This window comes from Triturus cristatus, chromosome 6 (genome assembly GCF_964204655.1).
Source record: "Triturus cristatus chromosome 6, aTriCri1.1, whole genome shotgun sequence".
Classification (NCBI taxonomy): Eukaryota; Metazoa; Chordata; class Amphibia; order Caudata; family Salamandridae; genus Triturus; species Triturus cristatus.
This window is the reverse complement of record NC_140589.1, coordinates 967536830-967558923: the sequence shown is the minus strand read 5'-3', so window position 1 is coordinate 967558923 and position 22094 is coordinate 967536830. Positions and strand designations below refer to the sequence as shown.

The window sequence follows — 22094 nt, the reverse complement described above, 5'->3', positions numbered from 1 at the left end:
AAGCACCAATACCTAGGTTTTTCACAGAAGCCCGCAATAGGCACTGACAAATGTTAGGAATGCAGAATACCAAAGCTGCGTAGTCTTGATTCCACCTCATGCCTCCTTCTTCCAACACAGTACATTTCTTGCCCTTTATTTCACTCTTGCAGGGTTTTTTTCAACATTGCTTCCCCCGTTTGTCACAGTTTTTCCGCCTTTCCCTTCCCCTTCCTTTTCTCTTTTGTATTTTTCTATCTCCTGCTCTGGCTCTGATGAGGAAAAGTAAGCACTGGTCCCTAAAAATGGGTGACAGAAAGCCCCACCTGCAACCACTGGCTTAAAATTAAGCATGGGTAGTGTATTAATAAATCCGTCCTTAATCCTTAGCCATAGAGCCGCAGTCTAAATTTTAATAAATGGTTCGGTACGTCAAAGGCAGCAAGGGGTCATCAAAAACAAATAGACTCTGATTGGCTGCTTTTTACATAGAACAACACTCACATCATCTCCTTTGCCTGGACCTTCCTCTAAATCAATCCCTAATAAGGCGCTAGCTGTGAGTCCCACTGAACGCAGTCTTCTCGTCCCAGCCCCAGGCCAACGGACAATCGAAAGCAACTGAAGGCTGCATGGTCCGACACCAAAGCTTCACTGCACGTGTCCGCCTAAAACCATATAGCAGACCCCCAGAAGTGGCAGAGGCTACATTCTAGAATCTACATTGTACATTGAAACTCACACCCTCCTCGCTTCTGCGTCACCGCCTATATCCTCCTTCATGGCATACACTGCAATGCTACATACACACAACACCATAACATATACACTACATCACCTGCACCTGACATCTCCACCTACACCATCCATCAGCACCAAAACTGTAATGTACATCTTAGACCACTACATTTAGTCTGTACCATCTAATCTTTAAACCACCTTCCATCTTTACCTTCAATTACACCCTACAAACCCACCTGTGCCCTGAATGCTACACTACTACCTGCACCTTACATCAGGGCCGGACTGGGAATCCAAAGCAACTCTGGCAGTTTTGTTGGACCGGCTCCCATCCCCGGGGGCAAGCATGAAGCACTGTTGCTTTTGTTACTGGTCCCCCAATAACAAAACTGCCCCCCACCGCTCCAAAACCGCCCCCACCCTTCCAGCCTCCTGGGAAACACCTGATGCCCACTACAGCCAGTCCCGTCCGGCCTTATATTCCTGCACTACCCCATACCCATCAACTCCCTACACTACTAGTGCAGCTTACCTGTTCCTCGTTCACCATACACCACAACCTACAAATTATACTACCACCTCACCCTATCCAATACCCAATACCCTAAACCTTAATTTACTACCTATACCCTCCATCATCAACTACATGCACCTCACATTTATATTATGCATCAAAACCTATGACCAATTCCCTATACCACCTCCAAAATCGCCACCTAAGGCCTGCACTCTAATTTTGCATCACTGCCTATTTTCTAACATACATTACTCAGTCACCTCCTGCATTCAGAGTCACAGTACTATCACCTTCTCCGCCATTGCCATTTACTACCACCAACCTAACCGGCTACGCCCGCACCAACATTATTAGTCCTGTCATGTTACCAACAGCACCTATAGTTTGCATTACCATCTAAACCATCTACACCCAACACCGTTACCTAACACATACACACTACATCACCACCATCTACATCCTATACCACCAAGTCAATCAGGTATATTCTTTATCAAATCGGAAATTGCTAGCTTGTAGAAGTGGCCACTCCATTTGCAAAAGCAATCTTAAATTAGCTCTTCAAAACCACACACCAAGTTAAAGGATTCGTTTCATGATAGCCGTAGCGGTGCATACTATCTCAGAATGCACTCAGTGCTGCCTCTGATGGGTATTGCTTTAAAAAAGACACTTTCATCATCACCAACAGTCTTTAAAAAACTGGTAGGAAAGGTATTCACCCAGAAGTGAGCTCTGCCCCCAGCTACACTCAGAGACGTCACTCTTCTGATTTAGTCGCTGTCTCAAAACTGGTCCTTTTCTTGAGCAATCTCTTAACTTTCCTGAAACTTGATAGAAGCTCCTGCCTTTCGATGCGCCTAGAGACCCGTGGTGATAGTGTGCATTATAAAGATATTATAATATCAACATTAACAAAGTTGTGTAAAAGCAATGATTAGGGTATATGTATCAGTAGATCAATGACCATGAATATCCTATGGAGGATGAAGAAGGGTATTATTAAGAAGTAGAGGTGTGTGGCTTCACAAATCCCCTGCCTAGATCTCACTGACTCTCCAAACTGAATAACCAACCAATTAAGGAGAGTGAGGAGGTGGCTACAGTGGTCATGCGGCTACAGAGAGGCTAGTGACAAATTTGAAGGAGCTTTTAAGACTTTAGGGCTGGAAAAACTGTGCCTGTTGCAATAATACCCCAAGGACCAACCCATCTTATATTTATGGTAGAGTCACAAAATAGAAATGATTACTCAAGAGATCCTGCACTGAATCTTGTTTGAAGGATTTCAGTTCTTGCAAAATGAAAATAGAATTTGTGGCCTAAATGCAAGGTGTGATCTATGGTAGCAGCATCATATTATGGTGATGTTTGTCATAGGCGGTGACTGTGACATTTTAAAGGATAGGACTGTAAATGAAGGAAGCAATTACCCAATCAAAGTACTTGATGAAAGCTCTCTGCAAGAAAGCTGAAAACAGGACTGAATGTCAACTTTGAATGTGGCAACATCCCGAAGCACACAGTCAAATCTACAAAGTAGTTTCCAAGGAAGGATTTGAACATCCAGTCGACATTTGTGGCTTGACAAGAAGTTTGTTGTCTGTCAACGCTCTTCAGGGAGCTAGACAGAACTTTAACAATTGTGTAAACGAGAATTTGAATTATCATATGTTGCAAACTCTAGGGCCCTAATTCTGAATCAGACGTAGTGCAATTAGTGCATGAAATTTTGCTCTGCCTGATTCCGAGTTAGTAGGGTTTTCCACACCTGGTTTTCCATGTGTTGGGGAACTTTACCCCATTCTCCAACCAGTAAATCCAGATGGTAAAATCATATGAGGCTTTCGCTGCTGCAGCAGCCAGGCCTCATTCCCACAACTCATTCCATGTTTTTAGGTCTCGCCTGACCCAGCGCATGCGCTGGTCTGGCGAGACTTATTGAGAGGGCTCCAAAAAGTGCTTCCAGGCCAGCCTAGAGCTACAGTGCATGTGCTCGGGCGCGCGTGCCGCGCTTTACCCGCGATTACTTTCACTTTCGCGGCCGCACGGCCGCTTTACATAGCCAATCGGTCTCGCTTTTGGGACCTTATAAGTATTCAGTTATGCAACTGTTGCATAGCTAAACACTTATAAGGTCCCAAAGGCGAGACCTTTTGGCTATGCCAATGCTTGTTTTTAATAGGGATGAGTATATAATACTCTTGCTTGCCAGAAAAAGTACCCTTGCCCTCCTACTTCCTACTCCCCAACCCTCTTCCAAGTTGTCCTTCTATTGCAACGTGGCCACCAGGTTAGTACTACAGGGGGGGCATTAATAAATTGCAGGTAACAATCCTTCTACACAGTGTTTACATTGAGCCTATGGTTTCTGGTGCTCAGCATGGGCACTTAATTGTCAACACAGCTCTTATGACAGTCTCCTACAGGGTGGCACTGTCTGTCTAATTAACAGATGAGCCCAAAACAGTTCAATTCGATATATATTAAAATGGCTAATACAAGCTGCCCAAGCCATTCTCATAGCTATGGGGGCCTTGAATATTCTGAACTGTCTCACTTGTAGCAGTGGGATGCTTAGTAATTTGCCCTCGCACATATTTATTTACAATTTAAGGACTGCTTCTTCAGTCTAAGCTGTAGTAAATGTATCTGTCGGACAACTGAGGAACGTGGCAGGCATACCAGCGCCTGTGATTAAATTCAGCTGTAGGTGGAAGCAAGATGTGATGTATTTACTGAACCTCCTGTTCTCAATGGAAATTAGTTTAGCAATAAAACAATAATAAATGGTGTTGCTTTGGGAGAAAAAGCCCTTTTCAATGCCTTGCGCTATGAGTCCCCAGTTTCTGTGAGGTTTAAGACAACGGCTATGTGTGACACTGGGATAAGCCTTCAGTCCCAATTTCTGGCCCACTACCATGGTGATAGAAGTACGTTTTTGTCCATTTTTAATATTATTGTAAGCTTTTCTGCAGTTCCTTGAATGCCGTTATATGTATACTTTTATGGCCAGGCGTCTCTGTTGTCACTGTCCCTTTTTAGGTCAAGCCTGGGCAGCGCATGCGCTGCTGCGAGGCATGCAGTATTGGAGTATGGCTTTGAAGCCCCCCCCACTCTCTACCCATATTTTTAATTGGCTTGTGTCATTGTCCTTCGTAAACGCTGGCTTCCGAGTGGCTATTAGGCTTGGTAGTCCCTCCTTAGTTCCGCCTTGTCTTCATTTGTTACCTCCCATAATAACGACTGGACCTTTTACTGATGTTGTTACATGGTCTGCTTTAAAGGTTGGAGAGCACTGTTTTATGTAATGCTCTTCCCCTATTCCACCCACTACCTCGCAGCATCCGTGCACTTTTATTTAAATTTTTACTCAGGGCGCTTTTTTTTTAATTTTAGCAGTGCGGTCCGCATTTAGTGGCCTCGCCTATAAATTAATTTTGGTAACTGGCGCCCATGCGGCGCTTTCACATGTATGGAGGGCATGCCCCTTTCTTTAGATAAACCTCGTCTAAAGAGAGGTACGTGGCTGACATTAAAGTGAAAGCGCAGCTTGTGCGCTTTTACCAAAACAAAAAAAACATCTGTTTGCCAACTTTGCAAAACAGATGCTTTTTTTTAGTCAAAGCCCCCATACCGCGGTTTCACTGTAATGTAGGACACGCCCCTTTCTTTAGACGTGGTTTGTCTAAAGAACGGGGCGTGGCCTCCATAAATGTGAAAGCGCCACATGAGCGCTAGTAAAACATATATTTGCAATGCACTAGGTCTCACATTTGCGAGAGTTTAAGCTATTGCATTGCCAATAGCTTAAACTCTAGTTAATACGAGATCTATTGCATTGCAAATGCTTGTCTCATTTACAAACCGGGCAATGTGATGGAATCGTGCAAACCTGTTGCTTCCGTTGTACCTCCGGGGCATACATATGTACCTCTGTGTATGTGTGCATGGCTTGCAAGGCTGTTCTCAGCCCCCAGTCCTGTTCTGTGTGTGATTGTAACTTCTCCTGCTCTTCTCTGTATTTAACGTGGGGTGTGTCTGAGGGAACATTGCCCGAATTGCGCCTGGCTCTACCTATTATGGGGCAGATCTATGTTGGAGTTGCGCCACTTTTACGCCGCCGTTGCGTCACTTTTGTGACGCAGCGGCGGCGTAAACCCTGCGCCACGTTGCGCCCTATTTACATTGTGACGCACCTATGGAGATACGTCACGGTGTAAAGCCCTGCGTCACATGGAACCTGCGTCAGGTTTCATGTGGGCGTTTCCACGCAGGGGGGGGGCGTTCCGTCGCTGGAATGCCCCATTTCACTGAGTCACTTTTCCAACGCTGATGCGTCAAAACCCTGCGCCTGCTTGAAGCAGGCGTAAGGCTTGACACACCATGTTAGGTATGGGGTAGGTTGGAACAGTGCTGAAGTTGGGTCGCACTTGCGACACAACTTCAGCACTGCGCCAACCTTACGCCGGCAGATACGTCACGCATCTGCTTGTCCTTGCGCCACGATGCACCGCATTGTAAATGGCGCATCTGCGGTGGTGCAAGGGCAAACTTGTGTGACGCATCTTCCCTGGCGCATCCCTGCTGATTTGCAGGGATGCGCCAGGGAACATAAATCTGCCCCTATGTGTTTATTCACAAAGCTGGAAAGATGTTTTCGCTATACAAAAATGAAAGCTATTCGGTTCATGAGTTTTTGTTGCAAAAATGAGTACTCTCATTCCCAAGAATTGCATACTTATTAAGGTCGTGCAACATGGAGATGACAGCTAAAACTAGCAAGACATGAATGACATGAATAGCCTAAATGTGCGCCATTGGCATTCTTTGTTAACTGTGTAGCACACTTTTGCCTTTTATTTTACCTCATGAAGTGTGGAATATTTGAATTCGGATGCAAGGTTTTCTGGCAAACGATTGTGCTCGATATGAGCGAGCGTCAGTATCTATCTATATGTCAACAGGCCTGTTGTCTTTTCATGGGCATGCCTTCCTGTGACACTTTGCATTCTTGTCTTCCCATATCTTAATGTTTCTATGACTCGCAGAGTCTCAGATGTCTTCCCTGTCTCTTTAAAAGGCTCCTAGTGTGTTCAAGTTAGTGAGAGAGAGAGTGTGTGTGTGTCGGAGCGCATATTTTTCTCCACAGTATCCAAGTATGTCTGCTGTCATCTGTGTCCCCCTTTGTGTCTTCCAATGTCCATTTCTCTCCAGTGTCCAGGATTCCCCAGTGTCTTGCTTTGTCTCCTTTTCATCCCTTCTTCCTACTTTCAGCCCACGGGGGACCCTGTATCTCTCCATGTCCATGTTCTCCTGATCCTCCTCGTACACATGGTCCTTCTTTGGGCCCTGGTGTTGATCCTCCTGGTTCTCATCCTCGTCCTCACAGTATTGATCCACTTGGTCTTGGTTGCCATGGTCATTCCTATGCTCCGTATCCTCCTCTGTCTGGGTCAGGCCCCACCTCATCCTCCTGGGGCCGTATTACAATAAGTGCCTTGGGGGTGCAACAGCGTTTGCGCCCACTTTGCGAGACCCCGGGGCACTTTGCTATTACAGAAGGGGAGCAGATGCTTGTGTGTCCCCTAGAGTAATCCTGATAGCACTGGTACACTTAAAGCACCAGCGCTACCATCAGGGGGTGTTCCCTCATTTGCATAGGGGTGTGCCCTATGCAAGTGAAGGAATTCCTTTGCCCTGTGCCATATTACAGATGTGGGCACAGAGGCAAAGAAGCTCTCAGGGGGCGCACTCACATTGGGGCACTGTGAGTGCGCCCCCTGAGAACAGACCACTTGAGGGAAAAAAGGGGGTCCTATGGACCCCCAGACATCCCCTTGCAGGCGGGTGCAGTCACTGGCTGCACCCGCCAGCAAGGGGATCTCTAATCCCCTATAAAAGTGCAGGCGAGTTGCTGCCAGCACTGTGAAAACACTGACAGCCGCTCTGTGTTTTCACATGAATGCACTGCCCCCGGGACAGAGTATTCACCGTACTGGGGCGCATTGTCATTGTTTGTGCCTGGCACACCTTTTAACCCCTTCGCCGCGGCACGAATTCTGCCGCGGCGCTGGGAGGGGGGGGGGGTTGGGGGCAGCGCGGTGGTGCTGTGCTTGTGACGGAACCGCTCCGTCACGAGCCACAGTTGAGCTGTGCTCATGACGGAGTGGTTCCATCACGTCTCCGCCCACTGCGCTAATCGCCCGCACAGGCGGGGAATTAGCGCCGCGTGGGCGGAGCGGCGGCCAACGGCCACAGCATGACGGAACCACTCCGTCATGAGCACAGCGCAACCGTGGCTCATGACGGAGTGGTTCCGTCATGAGCAGGTAAGAGGTTAAAAGGTGCACCGGTGTAAACAATGCAATGTGTGATACATACAGCCCCTGATTTGCACCTTGGTCCTCCTCTTTCTGGTGCTCCTCCTGACTCTCCTCTTCTGGTCCAATTCCTCTGCCTGCTGGCTCACCTCCTACTGGCCCTAAAATGGTCATCTTGGTACTGATCCTCCTGCTCATTCTGGTTCTGATGCTCTAAGCCCTGGTCCTCAAGGTCTTTCTGGTACCTGATCCTCCTAGTCTTCTTGCTCTTCATCCTTTGGGTCTTTGTTCTTCCCCAGAGTCCATCCATCGTTTTGGTCCTTCCACTTGTCCTCATACACTGGGTTTTCCTGGTTCTCCAAGCCCTTGTTCTCCTAGTTCCCTTTGGTCCTCTTGAGTCTAGGTCTTTTCGGCCCACCTCTTCTGGATTCTTCTGTTCCCCTTGGTTCTCATGGTCTTGATCTTCCTATGTGTGGTTGTCCATGCCCTGATCCTATTCTCATTCCTTCTATCACTGTGATCCTTGTGCTGCCCATTCTTTGGCCTGATCTGGTTACTGCTCCTCCTGGTCCCCTTGATCGAAATTCTGCTGTTGCCATTCTTCCTGAGATCAGCCCCTATGCTCATGGTAGCCTTGCGGCTGATCCTGCTAGTTAAGTTCCTGTTGGCAGTGGTCAGATGGTCCGGGTCCACCTTTTCTTCACTTCCACTGGTACCCTGGTGCTGATTCTCGGGTCCTTCCGGCCCTTGATCCGTCGTCCTTGTCCTCTTTTTCCTAGTATCATTGGTCCTCCTGGTGCAGATCATCTCACACCTCATAGGTCTGTTCCTATTGGCACAGGCCATCTTACAAATCATACGTCTGGCGCTCTTGGCACCGGTCATCTTACACCTCATACACTTGGTCGTCTTGTCACAGGTCATCGTACACCTCATACGTCTGGTTGTCTTGGCACAGGCCATCTTACACCTCATAGGTCTGGCGCTCTTGGCACAGGTCATCTTACACCTCATAGGTCCAGTCGTCTTGGCACAGGTCATCTTACGCCTCATAAGTCTGTTCCCCTTGCCACAGTTCATCTTACACCTCTTATGTGGAGAAGTGTGACTCAATGGTTAGAGCGGCAGACCTCGATGCAGAGCACTGGTCCGGGACCAGGGTTCGATTCCTGTCGCGGCAGGGTCTCGGGCTATAAATTCCGTGGACCAGATATTCTTGCCTCAGTGCCTATTCTAATCTTGGGTCCCACTCTGCAACTCTGGGCAATAGCTTGCTTAATCTCCACAACGGCCCCAACAGCGCTGGGATGCCTGGCCTCATCATGGGGGTGCCCAGGAGTGGACACCTCACACGGAAAACCAGGAAGGGTTCCTTCAGCGGTATGAGTACAGCGCTGAGATACCCGTAGTGGTCATCGGCGCTATATATAAATACCTATACATTTACCTATACATTTACGTCTGTTCCTCTTGTCACAGGTCATCTTACACCTCATAGGTCTGTTCCTCTTGGCACAGGCCATCTTACACCTCATCGGTCTGGCGCTCTTGGCACAGGTCATCTTACACCTCATACACTTGGTCGTCTTGGCACAGGTCATCTTACACCTCATAGGTCTGGTTTTCTTGGCTCAGGTCATCTTACACCTCATAGGTCGGTTACCCTTGGCACAGGTCATCTTACACCTCATAGGTCTGGTCGTCTTGGCACAGATCATCGTACACCTCAAAGGTCTGGTCGTCTTGGCATGAGTCATCTCACACCTCATAGGTCTGTTCCCCTTGGCACAGGTCATCTTACACATCAAGGGTCTGTCCTTGGCACAGGTCATCTTACACCTCATACTTCTGTTCCTCTTGGCACAGGTCATCTTACACCTCATAGGTCTGGTCCTCGTGCTGTCAGTAATCCTGGGGTTCCAGGAGGTTCTCATTCTGCTGGTGGTCCCCCTATCCTTCACCCAGGTAGTCCTGGAACTGCCTCTAAGAGTCACTCCAGTTTTGTTTTAGTAACTTTCAGATCTTTATCAGTGGGTTCATGCTTTTATTGCTGAGATCCTTGCATTACTTTCTGGCAACGTGGCACAATGCCAGCATGTATGTTAGTCAGTAATGCACCTGCGTTAAAGAGCTACATGTAACTTATAAACCATAAGTTTGGAGCCTTGCAGGAACTTTTTTCAATCAGTAATTATTCTAAGATTATTAAAATTAGTTAATTCAGATTGCTATAAACAGTTTTTACTAAGTCCTAAGCAAAATGGTGAGATGTATAATTATAAAGACACCTTGCATTCGTTTATGGCATGCACATACCTACACTTCTCAAACAGAAACACAGAGCTTGCAAGTGAAAAACCCGCTTCCAGATCTTGGTATGCTTCTCAACATGTGATGCATCATGCTCAGTGTTTCTGTTTGCTCAGCGGGGGCCTGAGTTCTGCATCAGTGTGTTAGGCTGCAGCTCTAGCTCTGGCACGCGACTCCTCGCAGCCACGTTAGACGGCGAGAGCAGCTGATTACTTGGGACTCGGCTCAGGAAGAATTGCGGGATCTAAGATCCGGACGGACCCCTACATTCCCTCCTGAAACTGCAGCAGAAAGCCCCCAGCTCGATTTACCCCTGCCTAAGTGAGGTTTGACCCAGGGCTTTAAGTGGGATGAAAAAACTGGGGAGTCTCTCATAGGAGCGTGGCCAATGTAATTGAGGGCGTGGCTTAAAAACAGTATGTTAAAAATCTGTGGTTAGCATAGTGTGCCTCCCGAGTCCCGACTTGTATTTTGCTGTTTATGTCATTGCATCCAGGTATATGATACAAGTAACATCATACCTACAAGTCAGGACTATTGGCTTTGTCGATGGTTGTTAGATGCATAAGATAAATAAGCAGAAACTATGGCTTGTGTAGAATATTGAAAATGCTTACACTTAAAGCCCTGGTGACACCACGACAATGTTGCTGCTCTTGCGTTTCAAAAAGAGAAGGGAAACCCAGAGAGAAAATGACTCTTGAAAGGATTTCCCTTCTTCCTACAACGCTCACCTGGCATGACGTCATGCCTTATCTTTCCACTTGTGAGCAGGGTACATCGTTGTGCCTGCTGTCTCGAAACGGGTCTCTATCGGGCTCTGTTTTGCGCCCTGACACTTTTTTCCGGACTGTAGTGACAGCAGACTGCTGTTACTGCAGTCCGGTAAAAAAACGGACCGTCTGTGCCAGCGCACAAAACAGACCCCGATAGAGACCCGTTTCGAGGCCCCCTTAAAAAACCTGCCGGTGCTCAGACCCGGCAAGACCCGGCCCACTTAAAGCCCTGGTTTGACCTGGGAAACCAGGCTCCTTCCAGTCGAGCCCTCTCTGCACGCATTCTGTGGGTGTGCCAGTCCCTGGCATAAGTGCAATGCTTGGGTAACGTTTTGTCATGTGTTCAGGCACGTTTTTTTATCAGAAGGAGTGGAAGTTGCGCAGTTGATATTTAAACCGCTGCCCGATTAACGTCAGTGAAAGGGAGCATCCGTTGAGATGAATCTATGCGATATGGCGGACACTTATGTCCAGCCGGAGGCGGCCTCTAATCTCCCCCAAACATGCCCCTGCCTCACCACCTGCCGGTATATAAACATGCGCGCGCGCCGCGCTTATTGCGATCTGTGAGGTGATTTGCAGAACTGGCTCCCGCGGGTCTATGCTGTTCAGACTTACTGTAAAAACACTGCCACGTGACCTGTTTTGCTTGTTTAAAGGTTATCCCCGCTTCCATTACCAGAGCGTTGGAGCCGGCGCTTTCCCTACATCCGGAGTGCTAAAGTAGTGACCTGTCTCCCATGTTCTCTTTTGTCTCCAGGGGCCCTCCATGTGTGGCTATGAAGTGAGGGACCGCCAGGCAGCAGCTCGCTCCAGAGGACGGGAGAGCCGGGTCACTCTTCGCCCCCTGCGCTATGGACGGCAAGGAAGAGAAGAAGGAACGGCGACCCGGTTACTTTGCCCGGTAAGCCTGTCGCGTGCACACTGCTACCTGTCATGGGCAGAATTCAGTGCTTAATTTGTACCAGTGACTGCAGGTTGTGGACACCGTAGCTCAGCTTTTGGGGACCAGGAGAGGGACGTAGCTGTCATTACCAAGGGTGTGGAGACACTACATTTCTGGGGTCAGAAGTGGGGAGATCTGAGTCAGAGCCAAAGCACGAACCGACTCATTGAAAGGGATAAACTAGGCACCAAATGCCATGAAAATACAATAATAACTTTAAAATGGAAAACATTGAACATTTCTTAATGTCTCAATTTAGTACATGCAACACGGAATTGAGTGGCAGTTGTTGAAAGTAACCTTTTTTGAAAGGGAAATATTCAGGAATATCGACCTGACCATAATATTGCAAATTACCCGCCATGTCAGTGTTTCATGTTCTCTCTATATATAGCCTATATTGTTATTGTATGTGGAGAAATATTATTCTATATTAACCATATACAAGGTAGGTTTTTGTAGAGCGCAGACCCCAAACTGATCTCTTCTATGTGCGCTCAGACTGGATGCATAAGGCACATGATACCCGTTGAAGTACAGCGAGAGGCTACGGATCACACAGTTTGGTCAAGCGGGGAAGCCAGGATTTGAGTGCAGGATTGCATATTGTGTAATTCAAAAATTGAAGGTTATATCCTGCTCTCTTCCATTTAACACCAAAGGTCAGAGCTTTGGATTCAGCAATTCAATAATTTGTATTCAACATGTTTTAATAATGCACGTATTCATGCCTTTTAAATAAACAAACACACACACACACACAGACATGCACGCACACACACACACACACATATATATTATATATATTATATATATATAATATATATATACATTATATATACACACACACATATATATATTATATATATAATTTATATATACATTATATATATATATACACACACACATAGATAGATAGATAGATAGATAGATAGATAGATAGATAGATAGATAGATAGATAGATAGATAGATAGATAGATAGATAGATAGATATAAATATATGCTTCGACAGATACTGACGATCAAACCCAGTGACACAAGTGCATGTTTAAAATCATGCTTTACTCTGCCAGGGTCTCCTTGAAAAGCAGTATTCTAAGGATCAAACTCTGAGGGGGCTCACAGACCTCTTCTTTTTTGCCAGTTATTTAGTTGTGGTAATTGACTTGTTGAGCCTCTCATAAAAACTTTATTTTCTCAGGTCAGCAGAGCCAGCAATAGCATTAACATAAAATAGCATCTCATGCCTTTGGCCTGACTTGACAAACAGGCCGATATCAGGAGGGGCTCAGCCCCCCATTGGACTCACGACAGAGCGCGCTCCTCAGGCTGCAGTGATTCAAGGGGAGGCCAAGTGCAGCGAGACGTATGCAAAACAGGCTCTGTCTGCCACTGTTCTGTTTCCACAAACCTGGGGGATATTGCCTATTGCATCCCCCCGCACCCCCCCCCCCACTCCGCTTTTATCGGTTTCTACACCTATGTTAATTACTAAAGCAGGTGCAGCCTAACCTGGGCCCGAAGGGTGTGAGGGATCCACTTTATGTCAATCACGACTGCCTTTTCCTCCCCAGTGAGAAGGAAGGATTGCATTTCGTGCTTGCATTGTCTTCCATTATATCCTTGCTTAGCCACTATAAGACAGCTGGGGCATGCGCATAATTGTGCAGCAGGTGTAGTGGCACTATGCAGTGACATCCGATGCACATTAATCATGGCTGCCTCTTATTACCAAAGGGGTAGCAGCTCGTATGCTTTGCTTGCATTACTGCTAATCACACCCTTGTTATGCTAGCCCACTGGTCTGGGACTTGTATGTCGTCATCAGACTTTGACCCAGAACAAGAGCGAGAAAGGCAGAAGAGGGAAATCGGAGGAGGGTAATGATTGAAAACAGTGACAAAGAGAGAGAGCAGAGAAAGAAAGAACCTGCAAGAAAGAGCTAAAGGGAACCCGAGTTTAGAGAAGGTGGTAGAAAGAAGCATTGATCTGAACCAAGACAAGGCAGCCTTGGTATTGGGCAACCCCAACATTTGGCAGTGACGGACTCCTGGGAAAAAGATTGGGCTTCTGCGCTTATTAATATTTATGCATTTTACAAATGGAGCACTGCGTGCCCTGGATCTAAACTGGAAGCCCTTGAAACAGCGTTCCTCCTGTTAATTTAATTGTTTTATATTGTGTTATGGTATGCTACTTGACACGCCGTTCCGCTTTTGTGCAGCGCACGGATGCCACCGGTGGGGTCACTGTAACACTCAAACTGCCCTAAGTGGTTGCAGGCGGACCTGTATTTTTGATTGTCATGTGTATATTTGTAGTATGTCCTGTGTCAGAAAAGTGGTGGTTCTGTCAGACGGTCTGGGTGTGTTGCAGTGAACTTGTTGCTGCTTGCAGGTTGCAAATATAAGGTATAGAAGGGAAAGAGTCTGCCTCAACGTAGCCCTCAAACTGTCCGGACTGATAGCTGATTAGGTTATTATATACATATGCAATCCGGGTCAGACTGGCCTATCGGTCAACCAGTCAGTGCCCAAGGGCTGGTCTGGCAGGTCAGAGTGTGGGCCCTTTTTTTAAAACCAGTTTTAGGCCGCTTTTATGGCTAGGTGGGCAGTGTTTTACTGTTGTTTTCCCTGATATTACCACCTTTTAGGTCGAGCTTGGGTAGCCCATGCTTTGCGAGCCATGCTGTATTAGAGTATGTACTTGAAACCCCGCCCATTCCCCACCCACATTTGCCATTGGCTTGTGTCATTGCCCTTGGTAAATGCTAGCTTCTGATTCGTTATTAGGCCTGTTAGTCCCTCTTAGTACCGCCTTGTCTTCATTTGTAACCTCTCATGAGGACTGACCCTTTTACTTCGGTTGTTACACAGTATGCCTTCTTTACCCTGTAAGCACTATTTTCTTTAATGAGTTTCTCTTACTGCAGGAGGGTCAAGCATTTGGAATGCAATAGGTTTCGCATTTGCGAGAGCTTAAGCTATTAGCATTGTAAATGACAATGCCTTTTTATTTATGTTTTAAAAATAAAAACATAAATAAAGGTCATTGTCATTTCCAACACCAATAGTTCAAAGTCGCGAAAATGCGAGACCTATTGCTTTGCAGATGCTTGTTTCACTATATGCTTCACTAATGTGGGCCACTTCTGTTTCGGTGCGCAGGTCTATTTTTTGTCCCAGTCCGACCTGTGTGAAATTTACATTTAGTTACCTCAGGCATGTTATTTGTTGTGTAGTCTGTTTAGGATTTGTCATATTCAAACTATTGTTATCGTTCGAATGTTGGCTTTTTTTTCCGTGACATAGTCCATAAAATATTACTCTTCTCAGAATGTGTCTTGCATTTCGAATGCTGTTTTGGCTAGAGTTTGTGTCACACAGTTGTGTTCAAAAGCTTGCTGTGTATGGCAGGGAAGGGGCAAATGGCACGCCCCTAATGATGTCCTTTGCCTCTTCTCGCACGTGGACCACACATCAGGGCCCTCAATCCCATGGTTTGGTGTCCTTGGCACAGTTGAACTCAGGAAACACCTGAGTAGGTCCAGGAAAAACCTTTCTAAGCATTTGCTGAATGTTACATTGACCGTGCTAATTATTTCCGTCTATTATGTTTAAATGGATTAATGTCCGCCCTTCCAAGTACAGTGGCAAAAACATGAGGCTTCTAAAAGGCTTTAAGAAAGTAATATCTGTGACTCCATATTACCTTTATGATGGTGTCCTATCCAGATTATTTCTAGTTTCTTTAATTCACCATCTGTCTTACTAAAGTGGTTTTGTATTTAGCACTTGATCCATAGTTTTGCCTGCCCCCAAACACTAGTAACCCCAGGTGTTGCTATTATCCAATTTAATGTTCCTCAATTTAATTTAGGAAGCGTGGAAGTCTGAGTTGTCCCGACTAACAGGTTGAAGCACGCGCCGCACCAGTGGTGTATGTTTTAACTCCCTGAGCCATCTTCATTTCATATCCGTGGTTGTGAAATTCGACGTTCATTGTACGAAATAAAGCAGTGGTTCTTATCCTTTTTATTTTGTAGGTTGTGGGTGGTATTTGAAACGATTCTACTCACCCAGCATATTTTTAGGTCGAGCCTATCGCAGCGCTCATGCGCTGCTCTATGGGAGGCTTCTTGTGAGGGCTCAAAACTTCTCCGTGTGGGTCGGACTCCTCCCACACATCTGATTGGCCTTTGCGTGTGTCTTTCAATAATGAAAGCACGCAAATGGCCAAAGCGGGTGCATGTCCCACCTCTTCATCAAATGTTCACACCCACGGCGTTTTGCTCTCGGGAACAAGCAGCGCCGTGCAGTCTGGCAGCTTCATTCCTCCCTCGTCGTGGATCAGGTTACCAATGAGCAGCCTGCGCTCTATGTTTGCACACCTCCCACTCTTCTTTGTTTGTTCTTTGTAGCGCGGTCCGGTTTCCCTTTAGGGACCGCGGACCGCGCTTACTGAAAGTGACAATGTATTCCGACTGTGTGACCTTTACTGTCAGTTCATAAATGGCACGGAGAGTAAAGACAGAAAAGCAACCCCTCCATGCTGGTCCACTTTTCTACCCGTTGTAACCTCTATACTGTCTATAAACACCAATTTTATCACACCTCTCAAAGAGGCACACGTTTTGGGGTTAACAAGGGTTTCGCATGTTTACATCGTTTTCAACCCATCATGTGTTTTATTAATCTTTTGATGATTCCTCATCTGGTTGTGAGTTCCCTTCTAGTTGTGTTTCTTTCATTGTACCTCCCGCTGTGGATCCTTATTAAGGTTCTCTTGAAATATGGATGGATGTCTGGCAACGGGGCGGTTGTTACCACTCTCTCGCTTATCCTACTACTTGCTTACTCTACTTCATTGTTTTGCCTGTTGTCGGTTCCCTCAGTCGTTCGTGTTATACTTGTCTCTGGCTATACTCTGTATTCCTTGTGGACTACCTGTGTCTAAATGTACCTTGGTTTTCCCACTGTATATGACAGCACAACACTGCTTCCCAGGTGTAGTGGCATTTGTTTCTTCTTCGGTTCTTGAGCAATATTACTGGTTTGCCTGAGGCTAGTTACAATGAGACTCCAAGTCGCACAGAGATTATTAAGTTATGCTCCATATATCTTGTTTGTGAGGCTGCACCGTTCTACGACCCAGAGAGTCCAGCCCAGGTCTTCCACTCTCTCACTGTCTCTCTCTCTCACTGACTCACTCTCTCACGGACTGACTCTCTCTCTCACTGACTGACTCTCTCACTGTCTGACTCTCTCTCACTGACTGACTCTCTCTCTCTCTCTCACTGACTGACTAACTGACTGACTCTCTGACTGACTGACTCTCTCACTCTCTCTCTCTCTGACTGACTGACTGACTCTTTCACTGACTCACTGACTGACTGACTCTCTCACTGACTGACTCACTGACTCTCTCACTCACTGGGTGACTCACTCACTAACTGACTGACTGACTTTCTTACTCTCTCTCTCTCACTGACTGACTGACTCTCACTGATTGACTGACTGACACTCTCACTCTCTCACTGACTGACTGACTCTCACTGACTCTCTGACTGACTGACTCTCCCAATCTCTCTCTCACTGACTGACTGACTGACTCTCTCACTGACTGACTCTCACTGACTCTGACTAAAACTCTCTCTATCTCTTACTGACTGACTGACTCTTTCACTGACTGACTGACTATGACTGACTCACTGACTCACTGACTGACTCTCTCACTGACTGACTGACTGACTGACTCTTTCACTGACTCACTGACTCTCTGACTAAATCTCTCTCTCTCTCTCTCTCTCTCTCTCTCTCTCTCTCACTGACTGACCGACTCTTTCACTGACTGACTGACTATGACTCTCTGACTGACTCACTGACTGACTGACTCTCTCACTGACTGACTGACTCTCTCACTCTCTCTCACTGACTGACTGACTCTCTTACTGACTGACTGACTTTCTCTCTCTCTCTCTCTCTCTCTCTCTCTCTCTCTCTCTCTCTCTCTCTCTCTCCCTCTCTCTCTCTCTCTCTCTCTCTCTCTCCCTCTCTCTCTCTCACTGACTGACTCTCTCACTGACTGACTGTCTGACTCTCTCTCTCTCACTGACTGACTCTCTCTCTCACTGACTCTGACTCTCTCTCACTAACTCTCTCTCTCTGACTGACTGACTCTCACTCTCTCTCACTGACTGATTCTCTCTCTCTCTCTCACTGACTGACTAACTGACTGACTCTCTGACTGACTCTCTGACTGATTGACTCTCTCACTCTCTCTCTCTCTCTGACTGACTGACTGAATGACTCTTTCACTGGCTGACTGACTCTCTCTCTCACTGACTCTGACTCTCTCTCACTAACTCTCTCTCTCTGACTGACTGACTCTCACTCTCTCTCACTGACTAATTCTCTCTCTCTCTCTCTCTCACTGACTGACTAACTGACTGACTCTCTGACTGACTCTCTGACTGATTGACTCTCTCACTCTCTCTCTCTCTCTGACTGACTGACTGAATGACTCTTTCACTGGCTGACTGACTCACTGACTGACTGACTCTCTCACTGACTGACTGACTGACTCTCTCATTCTCTCTCTCACTGACTGGGTGACTCTCTCACTCTCTCTCTCACTGACTGACTGACTGACTGACTCTCTCACTCACTAACTGACTGACTGACTCTCTTACTCTCTCTCTCTCACTGACTGATTCTCAATCTCTTTCTCACTGATTGACTGACTGACCCTCTCACTATTTCACTGACTGACTGACTCTCACTGACTCTCTGACTGACTGACTCTCTCACTCTCTCTCTCACTGACTGACTGACTGACTAACTCTCCCAATCTCTCTCTCACTGACTGACTGACTGACTCTCTCACTGACTGACTCTCACAGACTCTGACTAAAACTCTCTCTCTCACTGACTGACTGACTCTTTCACTGACTGACTGACTATGACTGACTCACTGACTCACTGACTGACTCTCTCACTGACTGACTGACTGACTCTTTCACTGACTCACTGACTCTCTGACTAAATCTCTCTTTCTCACACTGACTGACCGACTCTTTCACCGACTGACTCACTGACTCACTGACTCTCTCACTACTGACTGACTCTCTCACTGACTGACTGACTCTCTAACTGACTCTCTCACTGACTGACTGACTGACTTTCTCACTCTCTCTCTCTCTCTCACTGACTGACTCTCTCACTGACTGACTGTCTGACTCTCTCTCTCTCACTGACTGACTCTCTCTCTCACTGACTCTGACTCTCTCTCACTAACTCTCTCTCTCTGACTGACTGACTCTCACTCTCTCACTGACTGATTCTCTCACTCTGTCTCACTGACTGACTGACTGACTCTCTCACTGACTGACTCACTCTCTCAATCTCTCACTGACTGACTGACTGACTCTCACTCACTCTCTCACGGACTGACTGACTCTCTCACTGACTCTGACTGACTGACTGACACACTCTCTGATTGACTCTCTCACTGACTGACTGATTGACTGACTCTCTCACTCTCTGTCACTGATTGACTGACTCTCTCACTCTCTCACTCACTGACTGACTGACTGTCTCTCTCACTGATTAACTCCCTCTCTCTCACTGATTGACTCTCTCTCACTGACGGACTCTCTCTCACTGACTGACTCTCTCACTCTGTCTCACTGACTGACTCTCTCACTGACTGACTGACTCTCTCAATCTCTCTCTCACTGACTGACTGACTAATTCAATTCACTTACTCACTCTCTCACTGACTGACTGACTGCCTCACTGACACTGACTGACTGAATCTATCTCTCTCTCTGACTGACTGACAGACTGACTGACTGACTCTCTCACTGACTGACTGACTCAATAACTGACTGACTCTCTCACTCTCTCTCTCTCTCACTAACTGACTTACTGATTCTCTTGCTCTCTCACTGACTGACTGACTCTTTCACTCTCTCTCACTGACTGACTGACTGACTCTCTCTCTCACTGACTGACTGACTGATTCTCGCAATCTCTCTTACAAACTGACTGACTGACTCTCTCACTCTCTCACTGACTGACTCTTTGACTGACTGACTGACTCTTTCACTCTCTCTCTCTTACTGACTAACTGACTCACTGACTGACTGACAGACTCTCTCACTGACTGACTCACTGACTGACTGACTAACTCTCTCACTGACTGACTGACTAACTGACTCTCTCACTCTCTCTCACTGACTGACTGACTGTCTGAATCTCTCACTCTCTCACTGACTGACTCTCACTGACTCTCTGACTGACTCTCTCTCTCACTAACTGACTGACTGACTCTCTCACTGACTGACTGACTCTCACTGAATGACTGACTGACTCTCTCACTCTCTCTCACTTAATGACTGACTCGCACTGACTGACTGACTGATTGACTCTCTCACTGACTGACTGGCTCTCTCACTCTCTCTCTCTCACTGACTGACTGACTGACTCTCTCACTCTCTCTCTCACTAACTGACTGACTCTCACTGACTGACTGACTCTCACTCTCTTACTCACTCACTCACTGACTCTCTCACTGACTGACTGACTGACTCTTTCACTAACTGACTGACTGACTAACTGACTGACTCTCTCTCTCACTGACTGACTGACTAACTGACTCTCTGACTGACTGATTGACTCTCTCACACTCTCTCTCACTGACTGACTTCCACTCTCTCACTGCCTGACTCTCTCTCTCTCTTTCTCTCACTGACTGACTCTCTCTCTCGCACTGACTGACCCTTTCACTCTCTCTCTCACTGACTGACTCTCTCACTGACTGACTCTCACTCTCTCTCTCTCTCTCTCTCACTGACTGACTCTCTCTCACTAACTGACTCTCTCACTCTCTTTCTCACTGACTGACTGACTCTCTCACTGACTGACTGACTAACTGACTGACTCTCTCACTGACTGTTATATTTATTATTTATTTATTAAGAAGTTTTATATAGCGGCGCTGGTCTGACCCGAGGGTATCGGAGCGCTTTACATCATTTGCATTGCAGAAAATAACACAATACATTAATAGTATAGGTCATGGATGGAGAGTTCCAATTCGTAGTGGAGCCATGAGGCACTGAGGTCTTGGAAAGCCTTAAAGGAAAGTTACTGTCCTGAGTAGAGCTCCACTTTCGGGGAGGAGTGATGAGAATGGGGTCAGGGGCGAGGCAGGAGTAGAAGTCTTGAGGACACAGAGTCGAAGCGGAGCGAGGTGTCTGCTTCAGCGTTCCGGCTGTTCCTATTGGTTCACTAAGGAAAGGTCGAGGAACACGACTTTGAGCGGACTTTTGAATTTTGCAAAAGACGGAATAGTTCTGATGTGAGGGGGAATAGAGTTTGTGGTTTTTGAGGGGAGCAAGATATGATTTTGCTATTCCTGAGAGGACTGCATTCCCATAATCTAGTCTTGACAACACCAATGCTTGGTTGGCTTGTTTGAGATCCTTGGGCGGGATGAAAGGTGTTATTCTGTTCAGTAGCTTCAGGATAAGGAAGGCGCTCTTAGCTGAGTTCTTAATGTGTTTGGTCATGTCCAGTTTCTGGTCTAGCGTGATACCTAGTGATTTCACAGAGTCGGCCAGGGTGAGATTCCTGTTGAGCGCATCGATAGCTTTTAGCCATTCCGCAATTTGGGGGTTCTCTTCTTTGTTCGAGATGAGGAGTATTTCCGTTTTGTCTTGATTAAGTTTGAGGTGGTTACTTGACAGCCAGTGTTGGAGTTCTCTCAATGTGTCGTTGAGTCTTTGAATGTCCTTGATGGAGGAGGTTTCCAAGTAGATCTGTGTATCGTCTGCATACAGATGGAAGGGAATGTTGGCTTTTTTGAGTAGGGTGGTGAGGGGTTCCATGTAAATGTTGAAAAGTTGCGGGGAGAGCACTGAACCCTGGGGGACTCCCCTGCTGACTGGGTGTAGGTCAGACATACAGCTTTTGATTTTGATTCTTTGGGTGCAGTTGCGTAGGAAGGAGGAGAACCAGTGAAGGACCACCTTGTCAAGTCCGGCCCTTTCTTGAAGGGCCTTAATGAGAAGTTTGGGATTAACCGTGTTGAATGCTGCCGATAGGTCTAGGAGAATGAGGAGGCAGCAATGGTCAGAATCAAGTGATTTGTGGATATCATCAATGACGTTGAGGATCGCAGTTTCAGTGCTGCAGCCTTTTCTGAAGCCAGACTGATGTGAGTCAAGGAGGTTGATACTATCCATGTGTTGGGTTAGTTGTTGAAGCACGCATCTTTCCAGGATTTTGGAAAGAAGAGGTAAGTTAGAGACAGGTCTAAAGTTATTCAGGTCCTTTATGTCAAGGCCCGGTTTTTTCAGCAGTGGTGTGACTTGACCAACTTTGAGGCAGTCAGGAACAACTCCGCTTCTCAGGGAGCAGTTTATGGTCTTGTGCCAGAGCGGGGCTAGGGAGAGTTTCAGCTTTTTGGTCAGTTTGGGTGGTAAAGGACCTAGGAC

General features: G+C 46.7%; 1 protein-coding gene across 7 annotated transcripts in view; it reads left to right on the top strand.

Moving 5' to 3' along the window:
* NCOA7 (nuclear receptor coactivator 7) overlaps positions 1-22094 on the top strand; it is an 830008-nt gene that overhangs the window by 170240 nt on the left and 637674 nt on the right. For 5 of the 7 annotated variants that reach the window (XM_085611678.1, XM_085611685.1, XM_085611679.1 and 2 more), the window contains exon 2: positions 11407-11550. In XM_085611678.1, coding sequence (XP_085467804.1) covers positions 11501-11550 — 50 coding nt within the window. In that variant the 5' untranslated portion in view covers positions 11407-11500. Of the gene's footprint in view, positions 1-10995; positions 11174-11220; positions 11306-11406; positions 11551-22094 lie in introns of those variants that run through there. The other 2 variants (XM_085611680.1, XM_085611681.1) reach the window with 2 other exon arrangements.